The sequence below is a fragment of the Coenobita brevimanus genome, chromosome 51 (assembly GCF_032717465.1).
Source record: "Coenobita brevimanus isolate Jiangsu-jjx chromosome 51, ASM3271746v2, whole genome shotgun sequence".
Lineage (NCBI taxonomy): Eukaryota > Metazoa > Arthropoda > Malacostraca > Decapoda > Coenobitidae > Coenobita > Coenobita brevimanus.
Genome location: NC_137004.1, coordinates 18,546,126 through 18,566,360, shown reverse-complemented (window position 1 = coordinate 18,566,360; position 20,235 = coordinate 18,546,126). Strand labels below are relative to the sequence as shown.

The 20,235-nt window shown below is 43.0% G+C and overlaps 1 protein-coding gene across 1 annotated transcript in view; it reads right to left on the bottom strand.

The window, feature by feature from the left end:
• The window catches only part of LOC145400182 (allatostatin-A receptor-like), a 203,453-nt gene that overhangs the window by 47,508 nt on the left and 135,710 nt on the right, over positions 1-20,235 (bottom strand). Inside the window, exon 5 of the mRNA XM_080272694.1 lies at positions 7,158-7,178. Coding sequence (XP_080128820.1) covers positions 7,158-7,178 — 21 coding nt within the window. The remainder of the gene's footprint in view (positions 1-7,157; positions 7,179-20,235) is intronic.

Below are 20,235 nucleotides of genomic sequence, written 5' to 3'. Positions count from 1 at the left end.
ATAAAGTCCTTTGGTTATGGGCGTTGTAATCTAATGGAAAAAAGATGCCGCGGAACACATCCCTGATTCCATTCTTGACTTCGTCCAAGCGTCCTTGTTTTCACTGTAGAAATGACACGTGTGAGGAAGAGCGGGATTAACAATAACAGGGAAGTTTTTATTTATTTTTTTTTTTTTTAGGAAATAGTGTAAATGAAAGGATGAACTGAAGGGAGGTGATGGAGAGTGTAAAAGGGACCAGGGGGAGAGAGAGAGAGAGAGAGAGAGAGAGAGAGAGAGAGAGACTGACTGATTGACTGGTTGATTAATCGACTGAATGAACATGCCAGTGCTAGGCAGCTACAACCATTTGGCACTAAGGCAGAAAACATGTACTGTGATGAGGTCTGGTAGGTGATATAAAGGTAAAGAGATCAACAGAGGGAAGCATGCGAGTGCGCGATAAAAAAGACATAAGATATCAGAAAAGTGGCAGGTTTCACCAAGGAGACAAGACAGTAAGGGCGGGCGGCCTAAATCACGAAGGAAAGGGAAAGCACGACGACGTGCAACAGGGCAATGAGGACAACCTGCTATAAGATGCGCTACAGTAAGTCGAACCTGACAAAACGTACAAAGAGGGGGTGCCTCACCGGACATCAATTGACCATGTGCAACACGGGTATGTCCCAGACGCAAGCGTGTTACCGTCGTCTCCCACCGCCTGTTAGGATGGGAGGAAAAGGACCGTGGAAAAATGGTCTGCTTAGCAGATTGCAGCTTACCTTCAGCAATATTAGACCATTCCATTTGCCAACAACGCCTAAGCAGGCCAGAGCTCGACGGAAAAAAGTCCCTTACCAGGAAACAGCTGGAGGATATCGTCTAGGACGCCACCTATGGGGCCAGAAAAACAACCTGCTCGTTTCCAGCATTACCAACATGACTCGGGACCCAACAAAAGGTAACCAGTTTCATTTTGGTGTCAATCCTGTACAACCACTCCTGGATTTCAAGGACCAATGAGCTGGCTTCAGGAATGGTCCTTAGGGAAGAAAGGGCACTAAGGGAGCCCGTGATAATAACAAAAGATGAGATCGGAGAAGAAAAAATATATTGAACAGCAACCAATAGAGCATACAGTTCTGCAGTGAAGACACTGGCGGTATCATGGAGATGTGACTGCCATGAACTGCTGGGAAATGAAACAGCGAAGTTAGTGCCATCAGAGGATTTTGTACGATCCGTATAGATAGAAGCTGCCAACAATTAATAAGATATAAGACTAGAGAAGATCGATCGAAAAATATATGGGGAGGTGGAGGACTTAGTGGCAGGAAGGGTTGATGAACAGATACTGGGGGGTGGAAGAAGTCACGGGGGGAACGTGCGAGGACGGGTTGGAAGTACCTGAGGAGAAGGAGGAAATAATGAGTGAGATAAACTGACTACCCTATTAGAAAAGGAGTACTGTTGATATGCAGGGGTTAAGGATGGGAATAATGGAAGGGATGTAGGAAGGAAACCGCACGAGGAATGTAGATGAAGCCTATAATAATAATCTATCTGTCTATTGCCAGACGCCTTGATCCCGTCAGGGGTGGCCACAAACAAATCGCCTCCATGTCGACCTGTCCAACGCCATTTCACTGTCCTGCTCCCAGCTCACACTCCCCTCTCTCATATAGCTCTCCACTCCATCCCTCCATCTCATCCTTAGCCTCTCCCTCGCTCTCCCCCCCTCCACCTTACTCACATACACTCTCCTCGTCAGTCACTCACTCTCCATCCTCTTCACATGGCCAAACCAACTCAGTGTGTTTCTCCTAACGCTTCCTATCACATCCACATTCACACCACAATGCTCACTTCCTCATTTGTCAGTCTCTCCATGTGACTCCACATGCTCCCCTCAAATAATTCATTTCCACTGCTCTCACTCTTGACTTCTGTCCCTTCAACAAGGTCCAAGCTTCATTTCCATACATTAGAGCTGGTATCACAATACTGTCATGTAGTAGATTTTTCACATCCATGCTCACTTCCCTGTTTCTTATCACTGCTTTCAAGGAACCAGCAACGTTTCTTCCTTATCGTACCCTTTCAAGCTCTTCACTCTCCAAACTTCCATTCTTTCTCATCACACTACCCAAAATAATAATAAAGAAATCACGACAATGCGACAAAGAGAGTAATCCAGGCTCTGAACTGAAGTGGAACGGAATGCCCCTAAAGCAAGACAAAGCTCCTCATGATGAACAGCATCGAACCTGCGAAGAATGACAGGGGATGCAGAAGCACAAACTACCGGTATACAACCATAACCAAGAGCAGAGTGAACAACAGTAAAATGTAAACGTAGAAGAAGAGAACAATCCGAGCCCCAGGTGAGAACAATCAGAGCCCTAGTTGAGATGACTCAAGGTTCGTAGAATTTGAAGCCTCTGCATAGCAGACGTCTTTAGAATAGCAATATGTGAAGACCAAGTCAGCCAAGAGTCAAAAGCAGACCCAAGAATGTAGTAGAAGTATGGTAGGTAACAAGAGTGTCATAAAGATAAACAGGCGGCTGTGGAATAATACGCCGACTAGAAAACATCTTGGCACGAGATGCAGATGGCGAAAAACGAAACCCATGAGAAGCTGCCCAAGAGGACACAGCAGTTATCGCCAGCTGCATATGACGACGGAGATGGGAAGCATCAGCATCAGCTAGATAAACTATAAAGTCGTCAACACATAAGGAGACATGAATCTCCGATGGGAGAAAAGAGACTATACCGCTGATAGCAACGAGGCAGTCACACTCAGAACACACCCCTGTGGAGCGCCCTCCACCTGTGGAAAGGAGGCCGTTAAACTACTGCAAGCACGCACCTAAAAATTTTGATCTCTCAAAAAATTACCGAGAATATATTCAAATTGCCATCTATCCCAAAACTAAATAGAGTATGAAGAATTTTGTACATCCACGTAATGTTACAGGGTTTCTCTAGGTCAAAAAACACTGGAAGAAGTGACTGCTTGTGACAAAAAGCCAGACAGATATATATAAGACACCAGCTTCACCAAGGGATCCAGAGTATTGCACCACTCGTGAAAACCATACTGGAAAACAGAAAGCATACTCTTAGATTCTAAATACCACACCAAACGAACATTAACCATCAATTCCAGGAGCTTACCAAAGCAACTAACAAGGACAATTGGTCTATAATCTTGGGGAGAATGACCAAGCTCACTAGGCTTTAAAAAGGGAAGCAAATTAGCCTTCCTCTGGTCAGTAGGAACCACACCATCTCCCCAGATCCGGTTATAAAGAGATAAAAGAAAGAACGACGCCGGTTGAGGAAGGTGCTTTATCATCTGGTAATAAACACCATCAGGGCCCTCACAAGTGTTACAACAAGACTGGATCCCAGACAGAAGCTCTGTCATAGAAAAAGAAGCGTTATATGACTCAACGGATGACAAAGCAAAATCCACAGGAGCACGTTAAGTCTCTCGTTTATTTTGGTGGAAATTCCAGGGGAGGTGGAATCAACTACTAATCTCACTAAAATGGTCCCCAAGAATGTCAGCTACTTTAGCAGAATCTGCAACTGACGCACCATGGACACAAAGCACTGGGGCTGGTGGAGGAGGGTATTTGCCCGAAATTCTGCGAATACAGTTCCACAGGCCATGAATTGGCGTAAAAGATGTAACGGAGGACACATAAGATGGCCAACTAGATTTTCTGGCAGCTCTAACTGTTCTGCGCAAAATGGTACTGGTCCTTTTAAAGGCAAGGAAAGCAGATTGACAGCCTGGAGTATTAAACCTCCAGCGGTAAGTCCTCCATTGAGCCCGTTTGACCCAAAGGGCTCTAGCACAATCATTGGACCACCAAGGGATACATTTGGACAAAAAAGAGCGAGCAGTCTGGAGGATGGACTCCACTGAGGTGGCCAGCACTAAGTCTGTAAAATAAGAAACCATATCATGAACACTGGAAAAGGTAGAGGGATCTAAAAGGGCATTTTAAAAAGAAGTGAACACATCGCACTTGGCACGCTCAAAACACCAACGGGGGGTAATGAGAATAGGCGAATAGGATGCAGTAGTGAGTAAAATGGGTGCATGATCACTTACCATACAATCATCTAGCACAAATAAATTAATATTTAGAGATAGTGTTGGTGAAGAAAGAGATCTGTACAAGAATATGTATGAGCGAGAGAATTATGATGTGTAAAGCAACTAGAACTGAAAATGCGGAGATCTTGATTAGAGAGAAAAAATTCAGGCAAACGGCTTCTAGTAGTATTGTCACCCCTTAAGGGGTGCCTGCATTTAAAATCGCCCAGTAGTAAGACAGGCTGAGGTCAAAGAGACAAAAGACAGGAAAACTTGGGGAAATTAACAGGGACAGAAGACAACAAGTAGAGGAAATTAACAGTAATCCAATGATGAAGGAAAACTCTGACCACAGTACACTTAAATGACAAAGAAACTGTAGTAAGTTCATAAGGATCTGTAGTGTGAACGAGGATAGATGATTCAGAAATCGAAGTAGGCATTCTAACAAAAAATAACCTGATATTTGAGCAGGGGGAGTGGAGAGTTGGGTCTCCTGAAGGCATGCAACCAAAGGACAATACTGAGCAAGAAGGCATCGAAGGTTGGAGCAATTCGGATGAAAACTTCGAATGTTCCATTGTAGGAAAGCCATAATGCAATAATGGAAATAAAATATGAAATGATATTTGTGATGTACACTGAACTAAAAGCAACAACTACAACGATTCGTGACAGACAGAGAAGGGAGAAGGAACAGAAGTGGGAGGTAAGTCTGGGCAAGGAACATTGCTAAAAATAATTGAAGGGTAGGGAGTTATGGACGGGTCAGGGGGAGAGGGAACAAGTATAGGTGTAGGAAAATCCAGGACTGGATGCACCTCTGCAGATGCCAGCACGTTTTGTAAAGATACCCCTGAGAAACCAGACGTAAGGGGGGACACCTATCTGGAGGGAGGTCCATAACAAAGGACACACCCATATTAGACCTACCAGGTTGAGAGACACATGTCGGTGATGATAACTGCTGTTTCATATTACCGGGAGAGGGTGGTGTTGAAGGGCGGGGCAAAGAAGACTGCTGTTGAGAGACAGAGGATGAGGAGGAGGAGGAAGAGGTAAACTGGGAATGAGAAACACGAATTGCACAGCGACAATGGCCAAGAGGATTTTTGCTGCAAGAAGTAAGGGAAGGAAAAATACGACGTGGAAGGCAGTAGACTGTCTGCAGGAGACACACATTGACCAACTAGGGGCAACAGGCTGAATACGGACCTTGTGGGTGCCTTTGGTAATCAGTCACCAAGAGACTGACGGGGGGAGGCAGAGGCTGGACGAAACTGGACAGCTGGGAAAGGGGTCAATGACAGAGCTGCAGGGATGAAGTAAGTTGATGATGCCGACCGACTGAAAGGAGCACTGGGAGCAGGAGCTGGTGAAGAGAAAGAAGAGGCCCTGACTGACCAACGGACTTGGCATGCATACGAGGAAGTCATCAAAACCCATGCTACAAACATTCCAACATGCTTCCCTAAGTGACATCGGTTCATAAGCACGAGAACAAGAGACTTCACTCTCAAACATAAAGGTGGCACAAGAACGGACGTAGACTGGATGACCAACACCACAATAGGACAACAGCATGCATCAGCTGAGCAGCCTGCTTCGATATGATCGGGCTGAGCACATCTGGGACAAGCAGCCACTGAACGACACCATTTACTTGGATGGCTATAGTGCTAGCTGGATTGGCACTTGCGAGGATGATCAATAAATTCTCTCACTGGGAGTTTCATACCGCCGATGATAACATGTGCAGGAAGAGACTGTAAATCTAATGTGATCTTGGCAATATTAATAAAGTGTGTCCTCTTTCCTCATGGTGGAATACTGTAGCAATGAACGGACAGCACATCATAACCCAGCTCCTGTAGGACGGCCTGAATATGTAGCGAAGATAGAAAACGCCCTGTCAGCCAACTGAATATATGAAGGGACTGCAACGGTACCAACAATACAAATGAGGCACAAATTTCTGGAAGTCGGAATTGGAGCACCAGTAGCATCCAACACAGAAGTCATAGCATCAGGTTGGGGTTTATTCTGGACAGTAACAATATGAGACCCATCAAGCAGGGAATGGAATGTCACATCCTTCCCAACATAACGGAGCAAAAGTAGATGGAACTCTATAAATCATCAGAGGAAAGGGAGGCATAAGACGGAATGATAAAGTACTTTGTCCAGGTATGAGTTTCAAAAATGGGTGGGGAAAATTAATGACAAGGTTTAGAAAGAATGGAAAGATGTAAGCAAGAGAAAAAAGCAATGAAGGAGGACTTGGACTAAGCAGGGTTCGATACAGATGAAGCAGGTGCAGAGGCAGAATGGGGGGATAAGGTTTCAGTGTAACAATGAGGAAAGAGGCGGCAACGGTTGAGCTAGCAGAAGCATTGGGAACAGCTAGTGGAATTAGGGGAAGTGTTGAAGCATTTGGCAGATTGATTGAGGATCTGTTAAATGAAGTGCCCATAACAGGGTCAGAGGTCGTCAACATATCAGACTGGGGAGGTAAAGGCAAGGGGGCCCCTCCCAAAGCCCCCGCATTCAAAGCTCCTAGCTTCAAAATAAAGCCTAGCTGAGAGAGGTAGGCAGAGACGTCTGTACTCGAGAGAGAGAGAGAGAGAGAGAGAGAGAGAGAGAGAGAGAGAGAGAGAGAGAGAGAGAGAGAGAGACAGGCGTGATCATTAGGCCGAACAGTGCCGTAATCGTCAAGCAGAGGGGAGAAAAGCCCTTGAGTGCACTTACTGCCTGAGGCAAGGCCATACCGCTGACAACTGCTACACCAAGGGTGCTGAGGACAAGCAGGAATGTCTCCTGAGGGCATTGCCAGCTGATAAGAACAAACCACCTTGCCTCAGTCACTCCTAGACAACCTCCTATCCAACAGTTTTATAATTCATTGCACGATCAAAATCAAATGTGAGTAGCATCCTGTCGGCAAACCTGTGGGAATTCAAAACAAACATTGGAGAACTGACCCACTTATTTGTCCTTAGAAACCACGTTGGCATTGTGGTAAGAGTTGAGACGTTTCTGGACGAGGACTGAGTGGCCACCTGTGATCGGATTCCTGGGTACTGCCACTGAATTCGCCACGACCGCCATGGTGGACAAAGGGGAGACATGAGTCCTGTTACAACAAATCCTTGCAAGTGCGGTTGCTCTCTATCCTGATGCCAGAGATGCTAGAAATAATGTTTGTTTGGGTCATCCTTGTTGACAAGAGTGCCTTTCTACTGTGTGCAATATATAGATCCCAATAGCAGGTTTCAACACCAATTACCTTCCTCATTGAGCACTTGGACAACATCATGGCACTCCATAACTGGCAAAACTGTCATCGTGGGTGACCTGAACCAGCACCTAATAAAGCATTCATTTTCGGAACTCTCTGTAGTAAATGGTAAGACATATAAACTTTCCAACGCACATTCAGGGGGCCCACTGGACCCTGTTTTCACCGACTTGCCTGAGGAGAGCATACAGTGCTGCCCAGTGGAGTGAGTTGGTAGCTTCGATCACAGTGCTGTGCTGTCAAAGATAAGCCTCAATTAACCAAAGGGTCATATGGTTGTGGGACCATGCTGACTGGCAAGCTATCAGACATGCCTTGGCCACTTCTGACTGGAATACAGTGCTCAGTGGCAACACGGACCTTAACGTACAAGTAAGTACTTTCACCACATTGATCAACCTGCAGAACAATATGTACCCCATAGAACATATTCAACCGATCCCAAATATCATCCTTGGTTTGGATACAGGTGTCAGGTCACTGCTGAGAATAAATGCAAAACATGGATATGATATAAGCAACATCCAACTCGTTGAAGCAAGAAATCGCACAACCAATCCTGCAGGACAATGATCAGGACAGCAAATTGGGCGAAGAGGAGCTGGGAGCATTGTAACGAATTTACTAGATCGTATTATTATGGCAATTTGTGACGTATTACTATTAAGGGAACTCTTGAACAATACTGAAACCCCATAGAACTTCGCTCAGTCAGTTAACAGCCTGCATTTGCACTCAGATATGAAACAGAGTTTTTCAAAATATTCGTCATGTATTATGAGTGACTGTCTCTATTTATAGACGGTACGTTTCGCTGAGCGATATTTTTGTGTAATTATCGTTCGTCCGCCTTGCCTCTCTAGCCGTTAAGTCACGCCCATTTGTCACTCCCCTGTACCCGGTGTGAGAACATGAGTCAGTTGGTGTTGAGCTGTCATGAGAGGAAGACATCGTGAGCAGTGCAGAGAAGCAGGGCCCCTTCTCAGCGGCTACAGTCTCTAGCAGTTCTGTGATTCGCGCATCTCCCCACCGAGTTGGTGATTGGCAGCAATGGACGTCAGCAGTGTGAACTGCAATGCCTCGAGCAAGCAGAGCCGCTAAGTCTATTTTGCAGCCATGACTCCATTTTCTCCACTGACGAGCATTTTCATTTCTTGTTTTTCTAGGCGTAAGATTATTAGGTAGATGTTTGAGTGCGTGAGTGAGTGTATTTACTTTGCTTTGATATTTTGAATTTACTTAAGTTCCCTTGTAACGTAAATTTATTTCCTGTAATTAATAAATTTTCAGTTCTTTTTGAGCTCGAGTAAATGTAATGATCTTGTTTTATTTCACCACATTGTGCTTACTTTAGTTTGCTACTCTGAGTTTGCACAAACTTTTTACATTAATCCCGACTGGTAGTTAAGCCAGTTCTTTCACATTAATTCTTAAATCCATTGTGCCAGCCCGGAGTTAGCACCAGCAAGAATCTGTTTACTATTATTAGTGTTAGTTATCGATTGGCAGGGGTAAGGACAGTTTCTCAAAGGTCAACAGTATCAACACTTCAGCTTTCGTGAGTGATTAGTTTCCGCTGTGTACTGTTGAGAAAGTTTATGAAATTCTCGTCTTTAGAGAATCAGTAAAGTACGCCAGCATAAAGTAAAAACTTACTACTTGATTACATAAGTCGATTCCTTTGTGACAACTGACCGTTTATTTCCAATTTATTCTAATTTCCACTTCCCCCCTTGACAAGCATAACCTGAAGATTAGGATCACCAGTAATGAGATAAATGCCAAGCTGTGGTGGGGCCTGGTCAAAGACAGACAAGGCAAAATCATGCACGATAGGATTCCTGCCCTGAAATCAAAGAGTGGAGATCTGGCCACCAGCAGCCAGGAGAAGGCTAACTTTCTGGCTAGAATGTTTAGCAGCAAGATGTCCACAGTGAATCCTAACAGGCAACTTCCCATCCTGTCCCGCCTGTGTACATCAAGCCTTGAGACCCTGCACTTCACTGAAGATGCAATCAAACGGCACCTGAGGAATGTCAATCCCAAAAAAGCAACTGGCCCTAATGAAATTAACCCACATCTCTTGAAACGATGTGCCAGTGAACTCTGCACTTCCTCACAAGATTATATCAGCAGTGCATCCAATTCAGAGTTTACCCGAACCTGTGGAAGGAAGCCTGAGTCGTGCAAGTCCACAAAAAGAATTCAAAGTCAGAACCAGGTAGCTACCGTCCCATCCCTCTTCTCTCAGCTGTCATCAAGATCTTTGAGAGGATAATAGCGGGTCAGCTGTCCATTTTTCTCGAGAAACACTATCCGATGTCACAACAACAATATGGCTTTAGGAAGGGCCAATCCACTGTGGATCTACTGCTACTGCTTTCCAATTCATGGCACAACAACCTTGACTCTGGCCTGTCCATTCTTGTCATAACTCTTGACAATGCAGGAGCCTTCGGCTGTGTGTGGCATCGTGGTCTCATAACAAAACCTAGACAGCTTGGGATCACAGGTGATTTGCTTGAGATGCTGTCTAGTTATTTGACTGGCAGAAGTCTTAGCGTTGTCATTGATGGACAGTCCTCTACCAAATACCCATTGGAAGCCTTAGTCCCACAAGCATCAGTCGTGGGTCCAATTCTGTGGAACATCTTCAGCGATCTACTCTGCAGAATCCCTACAGCATCCACTTATGCTGATGACTGTACTCAATCAAGACTATAATTTTCAAGATTTGAGGTAGCTGAGGTGATAACATGAACAAACCAGCTGCAATTGTGACATCATCGATTGGGGACATCGGTGGCAAGTCAAGTTTGCTGCCAACTAAACCCAAGCCATGATAATTTCCCGCTCAAGTGATGATGTCCAGGTACTGTACGGGATGTTAAAGTTTGGTGAGGACACACCCCGGCTTTATGACCACATCAACATCTTGGGGGTGGAAGTGGACTCCAAGCTCCAGTTTGACCAGCACCTAGAGACTGTAGCACGGAAAGCGACCTGAAGGTGACCCTGTAGAGAAGGATGAAGCAGCTCCTAAATGCTGATGGCCTATTGACGCTCTCCAAGCCCAGGACCGCCCTCTTATGGAGCATGCACCCCTCACCAGGATGTCAAGTATTCGCTGCCACCTCAGCTTCTGGAGAGGGTGCAACAACGTGCTATGAGCCTCATAAATAGTATTAGGGAGGAAGAACAGCGACAACAGCTACACCTAGGAGCATACCAGTGCCAACCCGACACCCTACAGCATTGTGGAAGCGTCAGTGCCCTAACCGTCCTACACAAGGCACAGGTGCAGCATGTACCACATCTGGAGGACCTTAGGGTTCCCTGGATAAGAGTGGAGTGCAATACGAGCTCTGTCCTGGAGATACCGAGGTCACACACCAGCAGGCACCAACGCACCTTTTTCACCAGGACAGCTGCTATGTGTGGTATGTGAAACTGGTCCACAGCGGACGTGGGCGTCCAGCAGATACACACACCAGGCCAAGTTGGTGGCACATGCTTGGTGCTGTACACACCTACCATAAGTGTTTACATAATACACTGAATATATATGTAAATGATGTACAGTATATTATGTCTTAAAACGAGTAATCCTAAGGTTAAGCTTTCAAACAGACCGCCCCGTGATCGAGGGGTCTTTCGCTTGTAAAACTGACAGGAGTTAACGACCCTGACACAATAGTATAGCATACCAACGTATGAAGTTGAGGGAAAAAAAAGAAAAACTCGACCCGGGTACGAATGCAGAACAGAAGAGGTACTGAAAACAAAAAATAGACTGAAATAGGTCGTCAGTGTAATAATAATAAATAAATAACAGTTGTGGACAATATGCCGATCCACTATAAGTATGATGAATATGAAACTCAGCAGAATATTTCGGAAAAATACAGTATCTCGGGTTTCCAAAGTCATCATTCAATGTGTCGTTATTTAACGTTATGTGTGTATATATGTATGTATACATACCCACCACTCCCACGTCGAAATCATTCAGCTAACAGGATTCAGCTATAAGATTTTTCTTTTTCTCTCCCATTTTTAACATTTTCCTTTGTATCTTTCAGTTTTAAAGAGAGTACTGCATTTTCCTGTTCCTATTTATTGCTCATACCTATAGCATTTATTGTCGGAAAATATGATTATGCTGCTGAGTGAAAGTTTGTTTCAAACAGTAATCTGTGAACAGTGAATTGTCCAGTTCGAACTCTGAACGGCGATTTATTGCAAATAATAAACTATGAACAACACCTTGTCTGAAATGAAAACTGCGACCAGTGAGTTATTTTAAGTAGTAGACGAGTTATATTAAACACAAGACTTTGAACAGCTATTTTTCTAATATGTAAACTATGAGACAAAATTATTGTTTGAAATGGTAATTTATGAGCAGTGATTGTGTCTGCTCGATGCTGTAGATTTACACTAGTGACTTCTCTTCGTGTGTAAACTGTAAACAAAGACTGCCTGAAACCTACTTCAGTGTGGCAAAATGATTAGAGGTGACGGATAATCAAAGCTACATTATCCAAATGAAGACACTAAAAAGAGAGCAAATTAAATGTAGTAGCTGATCATGCATATCATTACTGTTGCTTTATACTAGTCAAATCAAAAGACGATATAATGTCAGTAGGTAAAATAACCCAAAATAACTGGAGAAATATATAAAAATTAATATGATATCATTAATATGCTGAGAAAGAATATCGTTAGATATCGTACATCTTACTGATATCAACAAAATTTGGCTTTAAACAGACGTGATTAGATCTGATTGTAAATGTGCTCAACCCATATTCTGGTTCGTTCAGGTTGTGAGATGCGGTGATGTTTCATTACTTCGCATTACCTTTTTTGCCGTGGTATTGGAATGCTTCTTATGTTGCATTTTATACCCTGTCCTTCCCTGTGTGCGAAATAAATATTGGCAAAATATAGACTAGCCTGATTATTGGTTAAGAAAATGTTGTCATAAAATTGCTCAATTCTTTAGCCCAAAGACGTCACCTTTATTATATTTTCTTGTTATTAAGCAATTTAATTCAGATTACAAGACTACCAAAGCAATAGAGTGGTTAATTTGATCCATACCCACACCCTCTATTTGGAAACTGTCTCTCGTAAGGTAAATAAAGTAGTTTAGGGGATAGCAACAATAAGGGCATGATTGTAGGGAATTATCATGATGAACTCCACCTAATAAGGTGTCTGGACTGGGAATTTGGGTAGGTATAATAATAATGATGATCAAAACGACAACATCCCGTTTGAGGATCAAAGCCTGGAGTGACCACGTGAGCCCGGTAGATCCTCTTACTGGAGCCCGTGAATTTAATCCCAGTCTTGGACAAATTGGATATTGAGCTTTCCATCTCGATCAAGGCTATTTCGTAAATCTCTTTGCTCTCCTTTTCTCGCAGGTAGGGGTCAGTGTGGAGTAATTGCTGTGTGGAGTTCCCGGAGTGACTTGCAATTAGACCAAGAGAAAATAACCTACAGACCCAGAAATGCTAAAGAAATGGATGAGACGGTAAGAAACATACCAAATAATTGTATTTCTTTACAGATGTGAACCCGATAAAATATGTATATAACTGAAGTGTCATATGGAGCAACAAGAAATGCACAAGACAAGAAAAACATTTCAGTGTGTTTCAGTGCAAAGATCCAGCTATCGTAGAAGTAACAGCTACTTACATAATGCATAATAAACGAACTCGTAACAAAAGAAATAGTCGCTTGACAACAGAAAGAAAGAAGAAAGTAGATGCCAGTCTTTTTCCGTGCACAGGCCTGCATGCCTTTGAACAACAGTTAACAGTACTACTACTACTATTACTGCTACTACCACTACTACTACTAATAATAATGATAATAATAATTGATAGTAATAATAATGATCATAATGTAAAAAAAGTTGTTGTCAGTGTCGCGTGTGCCCAGCGAAGCATGTAATTAGGCAATGTAGGCCTATGGTGAAGGATACGAGGGTGCTGAGTCCCATTATTTGCCTCCGCAGCGTCGTGAAGAATAGACTGAGGCGACCCACTTCTTGCCTCAGTAAGTCTCGCTTGCCCCACTGACCCACAACCAAGAGTCCGGCAGAGAATAGTGGTGTTTACATTCCGTGTCTGGCAATTGTTTGGCCCGACAGTATTACGGGGTGTTGGAAAAATCAGTGAGCAGTGTAGAGGACACAGTCGCACCTCTCTCTCTCTCTCTCTCTCTCTCGAGCGCGCGCACACACACACACACACACACACACACACACACACACACACACACACACACACACACACACACACACACACACACACACACACACACACACACACAGAGTCACTACCGCACCATATACATTTATACCTCACATACACATATTCACTACACACACTGTTCCACCTGACGTTAGTAACATACCTCAGTCACACAGGTGCTGGAGAAGGGCGCCTTCATGTGGTGGCACCGATATAACAAGGCAGCGGATAGCTTCTCAGTTATACAAACTTATTATTTCCGCAATACAAGGATGGGCCACTGCAGGAGAGGGGCAGCTTCAGCCTACAGTACATTGGTTTGGCGTTCTGATGAGGCGCAACACAAAACAACAACCACAACTACTACTACAGACACACCGCACACTGACAAACGAGTCTCCCACTACACAGAGACATATACTCGTGTAACACTCAGGACGAGTAACACTCTGGATTCTGTAGTTTTTAGCTGCCTGATGTTCACTTGTGTCTGATTTAAACATACCATTCTTGTCGTTCTTTAATACGTCGGTGCAGTGAAAGTGGTTGTAATGACTGCTGGGTAAGCTGAAGGACCTTGTGGTGTGATAGATCTGAAGGAGTGGCACTTATTTCTTCATTATGTACGGCTTACATGCAACAGACACTCTTTACACTCCACCCACACACAACATCCTTCACGTCACACATCACACCACAACCTCTCACTACACCCCATGCAATCACACCACATCCTGGTGTCTGGTTCCTCATTCCATTCCTTCAGACTTCACCCCCACACCACATTTTAAATCTTTGTCTCCTACATTACATCTCTCACTCCTAATTTCGCACAAAACGCCCTCACACTATTTGTTTAGCATCACATCCTTACTCTATATCATCTCACGTCACCACGTCCCTAACATTACACCATCACACCACATTACACCAACACAGCACCAAAAAACCACGTCCGCTTCACACCACATGCATACTTATCACCACCTCCTAGCTCATCAACTTTCCGCCTCACCGAACGCCTTACACAACACACCCCACCACACCATCACACTATCACAGTTCCCTTAAAAAAAACAAAAAAACAAAAACATACAACATGCCTAACACCACCTTTTTGCTCCATATTTTCCCACCTCAGCACATTCCAAGCACCACATTCTCACACCACCCAGATCACTTCACCCCTTCCATTGCACCGTCATTCACGATCCCTTATGTCAAAATTACCACACTAGTCACACCAAAACCACACCCAAACACCACATCTCAGCACCACACCCTAACGCCACAATCTCCTCACCTCCTACAACAACACCCTCATTCATGACACCTCACGTCAGGCTCTTTGCCAAAACCTTGACTATCTCAACTCTATTATCTCACGCCCTCCCAATACACTGCATGGAAAACTGAAGTCTGGTTATTATTCTCACCCTTTGTATTCAATTACTGTAGTCGCTGTTCTGGTAATGGACAGAGCTATGTCAGTACAGTGGAGCAATGATCTGTGTGCGTCATGTAATAGCTGGATATGATGATAAATATAGGATGGTCCTTATATTGCGCTGGAGTATTATGTATGTTGCAGGGATGGATCGGTCAGTGTTACCGATGTCATTTTCTATTTCTAACCTTTTTCCGCCTATATAGCTTCTGCTTTTTAGCAAATACTGAATGCATGCTGCTCACTAACTTTTGTACTCATATCACTAGCAAGCTGAGTTATTCCCGTAGCAGACAAAAAAGTGAAGTGATATATACAGACCACGCTTTATACAGTGTTGTGTTGGTTGCTATACAAGTATCTAGAACAGTTAGTCCCTTCACTAAGAGGGGTCTTTTCATGACCTGAATGAAATTGTCTAGAGCTTTCAAGAATATAAAAGTTGACATCGCAGTGAAGGAAAGAAAGAAGATGACTTTAATCCTTTGCACGAGAAGCTCGATCCTCACCTGAAAGCAATCATTTGGTGGTAACAAGAAAATAAATGTTATCGTCGTAGTAAAGGTGTGATTATGTATATACGTATCATCATACATATTTCTCCTTTCTTCAGAATGTGAGTCTGATGGAGTTTGAAGGATAAAGGATTACGTTCTCCCACATTCTGTATTTAACCACCTCTTCCATTGCTGTAAAATTTCATAGCGCCTCGTCACAACCTACTGTATTAACACTTCTTTGCGACAAGTGTCATTTACATTATTATTTTTACATCTAGACAAAATTGTCCAGCTAAGAAGTGACTTTTCTGACCAGGAGGGTTAGGCTTAATCTTCATTAACGTCTTTATGGTAGGATTTTCGAGATAAAGTTCGACTGAAGGTAGCAAGACAACACTGACGCCCCCGGGATATAGGGCTAATCATTAATATATCAATATGGACATTGGAACAAGAATGGTGGAGGTCACAGTATCTTCCCCCCAAAAAAAAAAAAATCTTAAACCGTAGCGGTTCTCTACCTTTTTGGTCTTTGTGTCATCGATATGCATAAATCTACCTTAACTAGCTAACCAATTAATTAATGAATGAATACTGTATTGATTCCAACTTTCTAGAGCAGCATCGAAATGTTATTGTACAGTGTTCCTAATACTGGTAATGTGCAGCGGTGAAGGTGTCGGCGATAGTGGCATCGGTTGTGCTATGGGAGGCAGTGTTTGGAGAACTGTCGGGCCTCTGCGCCAAAGTTTTATATGAAGTGATTTAGGAGGCGTGTGAAAGTTTGCACAACCAGGTTACCTGAATTAAATTGTCTGGCCATTGTCGGGAGATCTTCGGTGCAGGAAGAGTCGTTTTAAAGTTTGTGATTTGAAAGTTTTGAGTATTTTGTCCTGGCGACGCAAAAAACATAAAATGGGAGGAACACACACACACACACACACACACACACACACACACACACACACACACACACAAGACTCGGGCAAAAACATTGTCCCTCCGCCTTTGTAAAGGTAGACGATAAATATCCCCGGGCTCTAGCTATAAGGAAATACACAAAAGTCTCACTCTTTGTCAACGGGTGACTTAGGTTGATCAAATTCCACACAGTAGTTCTACCTGGGTTATTTTTACCATGCCATACTCTTCACATTACACTACCACACACCGCGCTCACGCTACATCTTTCACTACGAAACTTCACACCACACCTCTCAAAGCAAACTCCTCACAGCACACCTTCAGATTATACCTTTACACCTCACCTTCAAACCACACTCACACACTACACCATTACTATACACCTCTCACGGCAAACCTCTCACAGCACACACACACCACACCATCACATCCAGCCCTCAAACCTCATCCTTGCACCATACCCTTACACTCCACCCTCACGACACACCCTCACATTACACCTCTCTCTCCACACCCAACAAACTCCATCCAACACACTCCACCCTTACATGGTGTCTCTCGTGCCACACCCTTGCACTGTTCTCTATTCTGTACCTCTTCTTGTTCGTACCTTCACTCTTCCCTGTGTCGTCTTGCGTCACTACTCGACAGCCATATCTGCTCACTCAGCTGCTTCTCTCCTTTCTAACCTGATTCTCCTCGTTTTGTATTCGTTCAGCCCTCAGCCTCCTTATCTTGCCTCCATCCACGTAGCTCTCTCTCTCTCTGTCTCTCTGTCTCTCTCTTTCCTCATTTATTTCATTTTTTTTTTTCATTCTCGTCCTCCATACTCCCAGTCTCCTCTTTTGTTACCCCTTTCTTTCTACTTTGTCTTTTACTTTTTTATTACTCATTTTCATACATGGTCTACTTTCATTCGGTCTTTCTTTCTCATTTCCCATTTTCATACTCAAGCGCATCTCTCGGAGAGGCTGTATTCCTCTGCCTCTCAGTAATAAGTTTCGGACGGGAGGTGCCTTACTTTCGCAGATTTATCGAAGCCACACCACACCACATCACACCACACCCAGGGTATTAACTGAAGAGCCCTGAGGTTCCGGCACATAGTACTTTTGTACTTCCTGTCAAGCCAAACCCTCAGTGACCCTGGCAATGCATTGTTCTGACCTCCTCTTCCCCCCCCCACCTCTTTTTTTTTTTCTTTTTGCATATTTTCAGTTGTCGCGCCTTATTTTCCTACACGTTTTTTTTTTTTTCCTTTTCATCCACTTTTTGTGTGTGTGTGTCTACCATACAGCATGTTGGTGTACTTCCTTATCATTTTTTGGTCGCGTAATTTTCATTTCGCGCCTCTAGTTCCTACTCCATTGTCTTTGTTTTATATATATATATATATATATATATATATATATATATATATATATATATATATATATATATATATGTATATATATATATATATATATATATATATATATATATATATATATATATATATATTTGTCATCAACTGTATTTATGCACCATTGCTTACCATTTTCGGTTTCCTAATCGTACAGCATTCTTACCTATTTGTGTTCTGCGTTTTTCTGTCGGGCAAAAATGCTTCAACTCAGTTTATGTATATCAGTTCTCTGCTCTTCCCTGTCTCGGCACCTTATGATTCCTGGATCTTTACTGTTGTTGCTCTGTTCTTTCCTCTGCTACCTTCCATCTCGTTTCTTCGTCCTTTGTCCTTTTCCAAATATATACTGTATAATCGTTCTCTCGTGCCCTGCTTCACACTTTCCTTTATAGGAGATGAAGCAAAATGAAAATTGTTAAATATTTCCATTTACGTAACTAGAAGAAATTTTATCAGAGTTTTCATTTAGCATCTTGCAAGGTGTTGCTTGCCGGAATCGAAGACTCGGCAAGCATATTGGTCAGTTCCGTATGTTTGCTTGCCTGTCTGTCTGTCTACAGGTCACAATTTTGCTCCAATCGTTCTGAAAAAAAATTCAGAAGGTAGATATCCACAAAACATAGAAGCCTATTGTTTTTCATCAAAATCGGTCAAAGGCCCTGGGCTGGGTGGGGGGTTGAAACCCCTCAATGGCCGTGGGTCCGGATATGATCGGACCCATTGGCCGGCCCCGGCATCATATATTAGATTTCGAAAATCGATTTTTTTTCTTACCAAACCCAAGGGAAACGTCTGGCGCACCTGACAGTGCAATTTTTAGCTTTCTAAACCCACCATGTGCTTCGCAATGAGACGCGAAAGTTTTCGTCAAATGACTGCCAACACGCCGGTGAAAACTAAGAAGACTCAATCGGATCCACACGGCAAGCGCTCTGCCTGTGGCAGTTTCATGATGTTTATCACTCATTGTATTTACATATATCCAGACCACTGACACTGTATATTCAGAATAATACCTAATACATAGAACGTACAATATCTGTTGCGATAATAAACACCATTAAACGATTGTGCACTACCTATGTCACCAATATTCACTCTCTCTCTCTCTCTCTCTCTCTCTCTCTCTCTCTCTCATCATTCTAATCTAATTTGAAAAATCGTATGTATGAACTTTTTATTCCTGTGACATAGGAGGTATGAAAGTGTTTGTATGGAAGTACCGGTCGGCGGTTTGCCATATCACCACACCGGTAAATGGATGGGGGGGGGGGAGAAAGGAGCTTTCTCCTTTTGATCTTTATACTAGGTGTGTATCCCCAATACGCGTCATGTATTTGAAACTAGTGTTTTAAATTCAGCAGCAGGAGTATGATCATGAAAACTGAATAACAACACATTTAACAGCCAAGACCACGTGGCTTGATCTTGCGTATGATTAAAAGAAGCTGGTTTTTTACTTCCATCAGTGTTATCCTGGCAGTGTGCTGTTATGTTGTTCCGTTATGTTGTTTGTGCCAAATGGTTGTCTGACTATCTTACTGAACCATAGTACAGCAGTTGCATGCAGTTCCTCAGTTTCCGAACACTTCTCAGCGCTCCCTTATGACAGTGTGATTGTTATGTTGTTCCATATGTTGTTTGCAAGAGATGGCTGGCTGACTGCCCCAAGAAAAACAGTTGCTGCCTCGCAATTTCTTCTTTTCGAACACTTTTAAGCTTGGTGTCATTCACCAGTTTAATTCAAATCGGCACAATGATTCCTTGTGCCAAATAAAAAAAAAAAGAAAAAAAGAAACCCTTTTCCTTTGTTACGCAGGCATTTTAATGATATTCGTGGGAATAAACGTCAGACCACATAGACACACATTTTGGAAGCTCTTGTGTCCTTTTTAGTTCATTAGTCTTCACGTCATTTCTCATAAAAGTATGTCAGTGTACTATAGCTGTTCGGAGACAATCCTGCATTCCCTTGGGAAAGGTGGTGATCTTTATTCTTAAAGTGGTTCTACTGATCTAACTTGATTGAGGATACCTGTGTGTGTGTGTGTGTGTGTGTGTGTATATATATATATATATATATATATATATATATATATATATATATATATATATATATATATATATATATATACTGTATTGAAAGCGTTCTAACTTAAAAATTTTAATCTTCCTTTGTTGTCATATCAGAATTTGTGTGCATTTGTTTTACCATATTATTTACTGTAGCCGGCATCGTGGAGATGACATGGAGAGACACAGTTTGTTACAAACTTGGGTTCAAAATT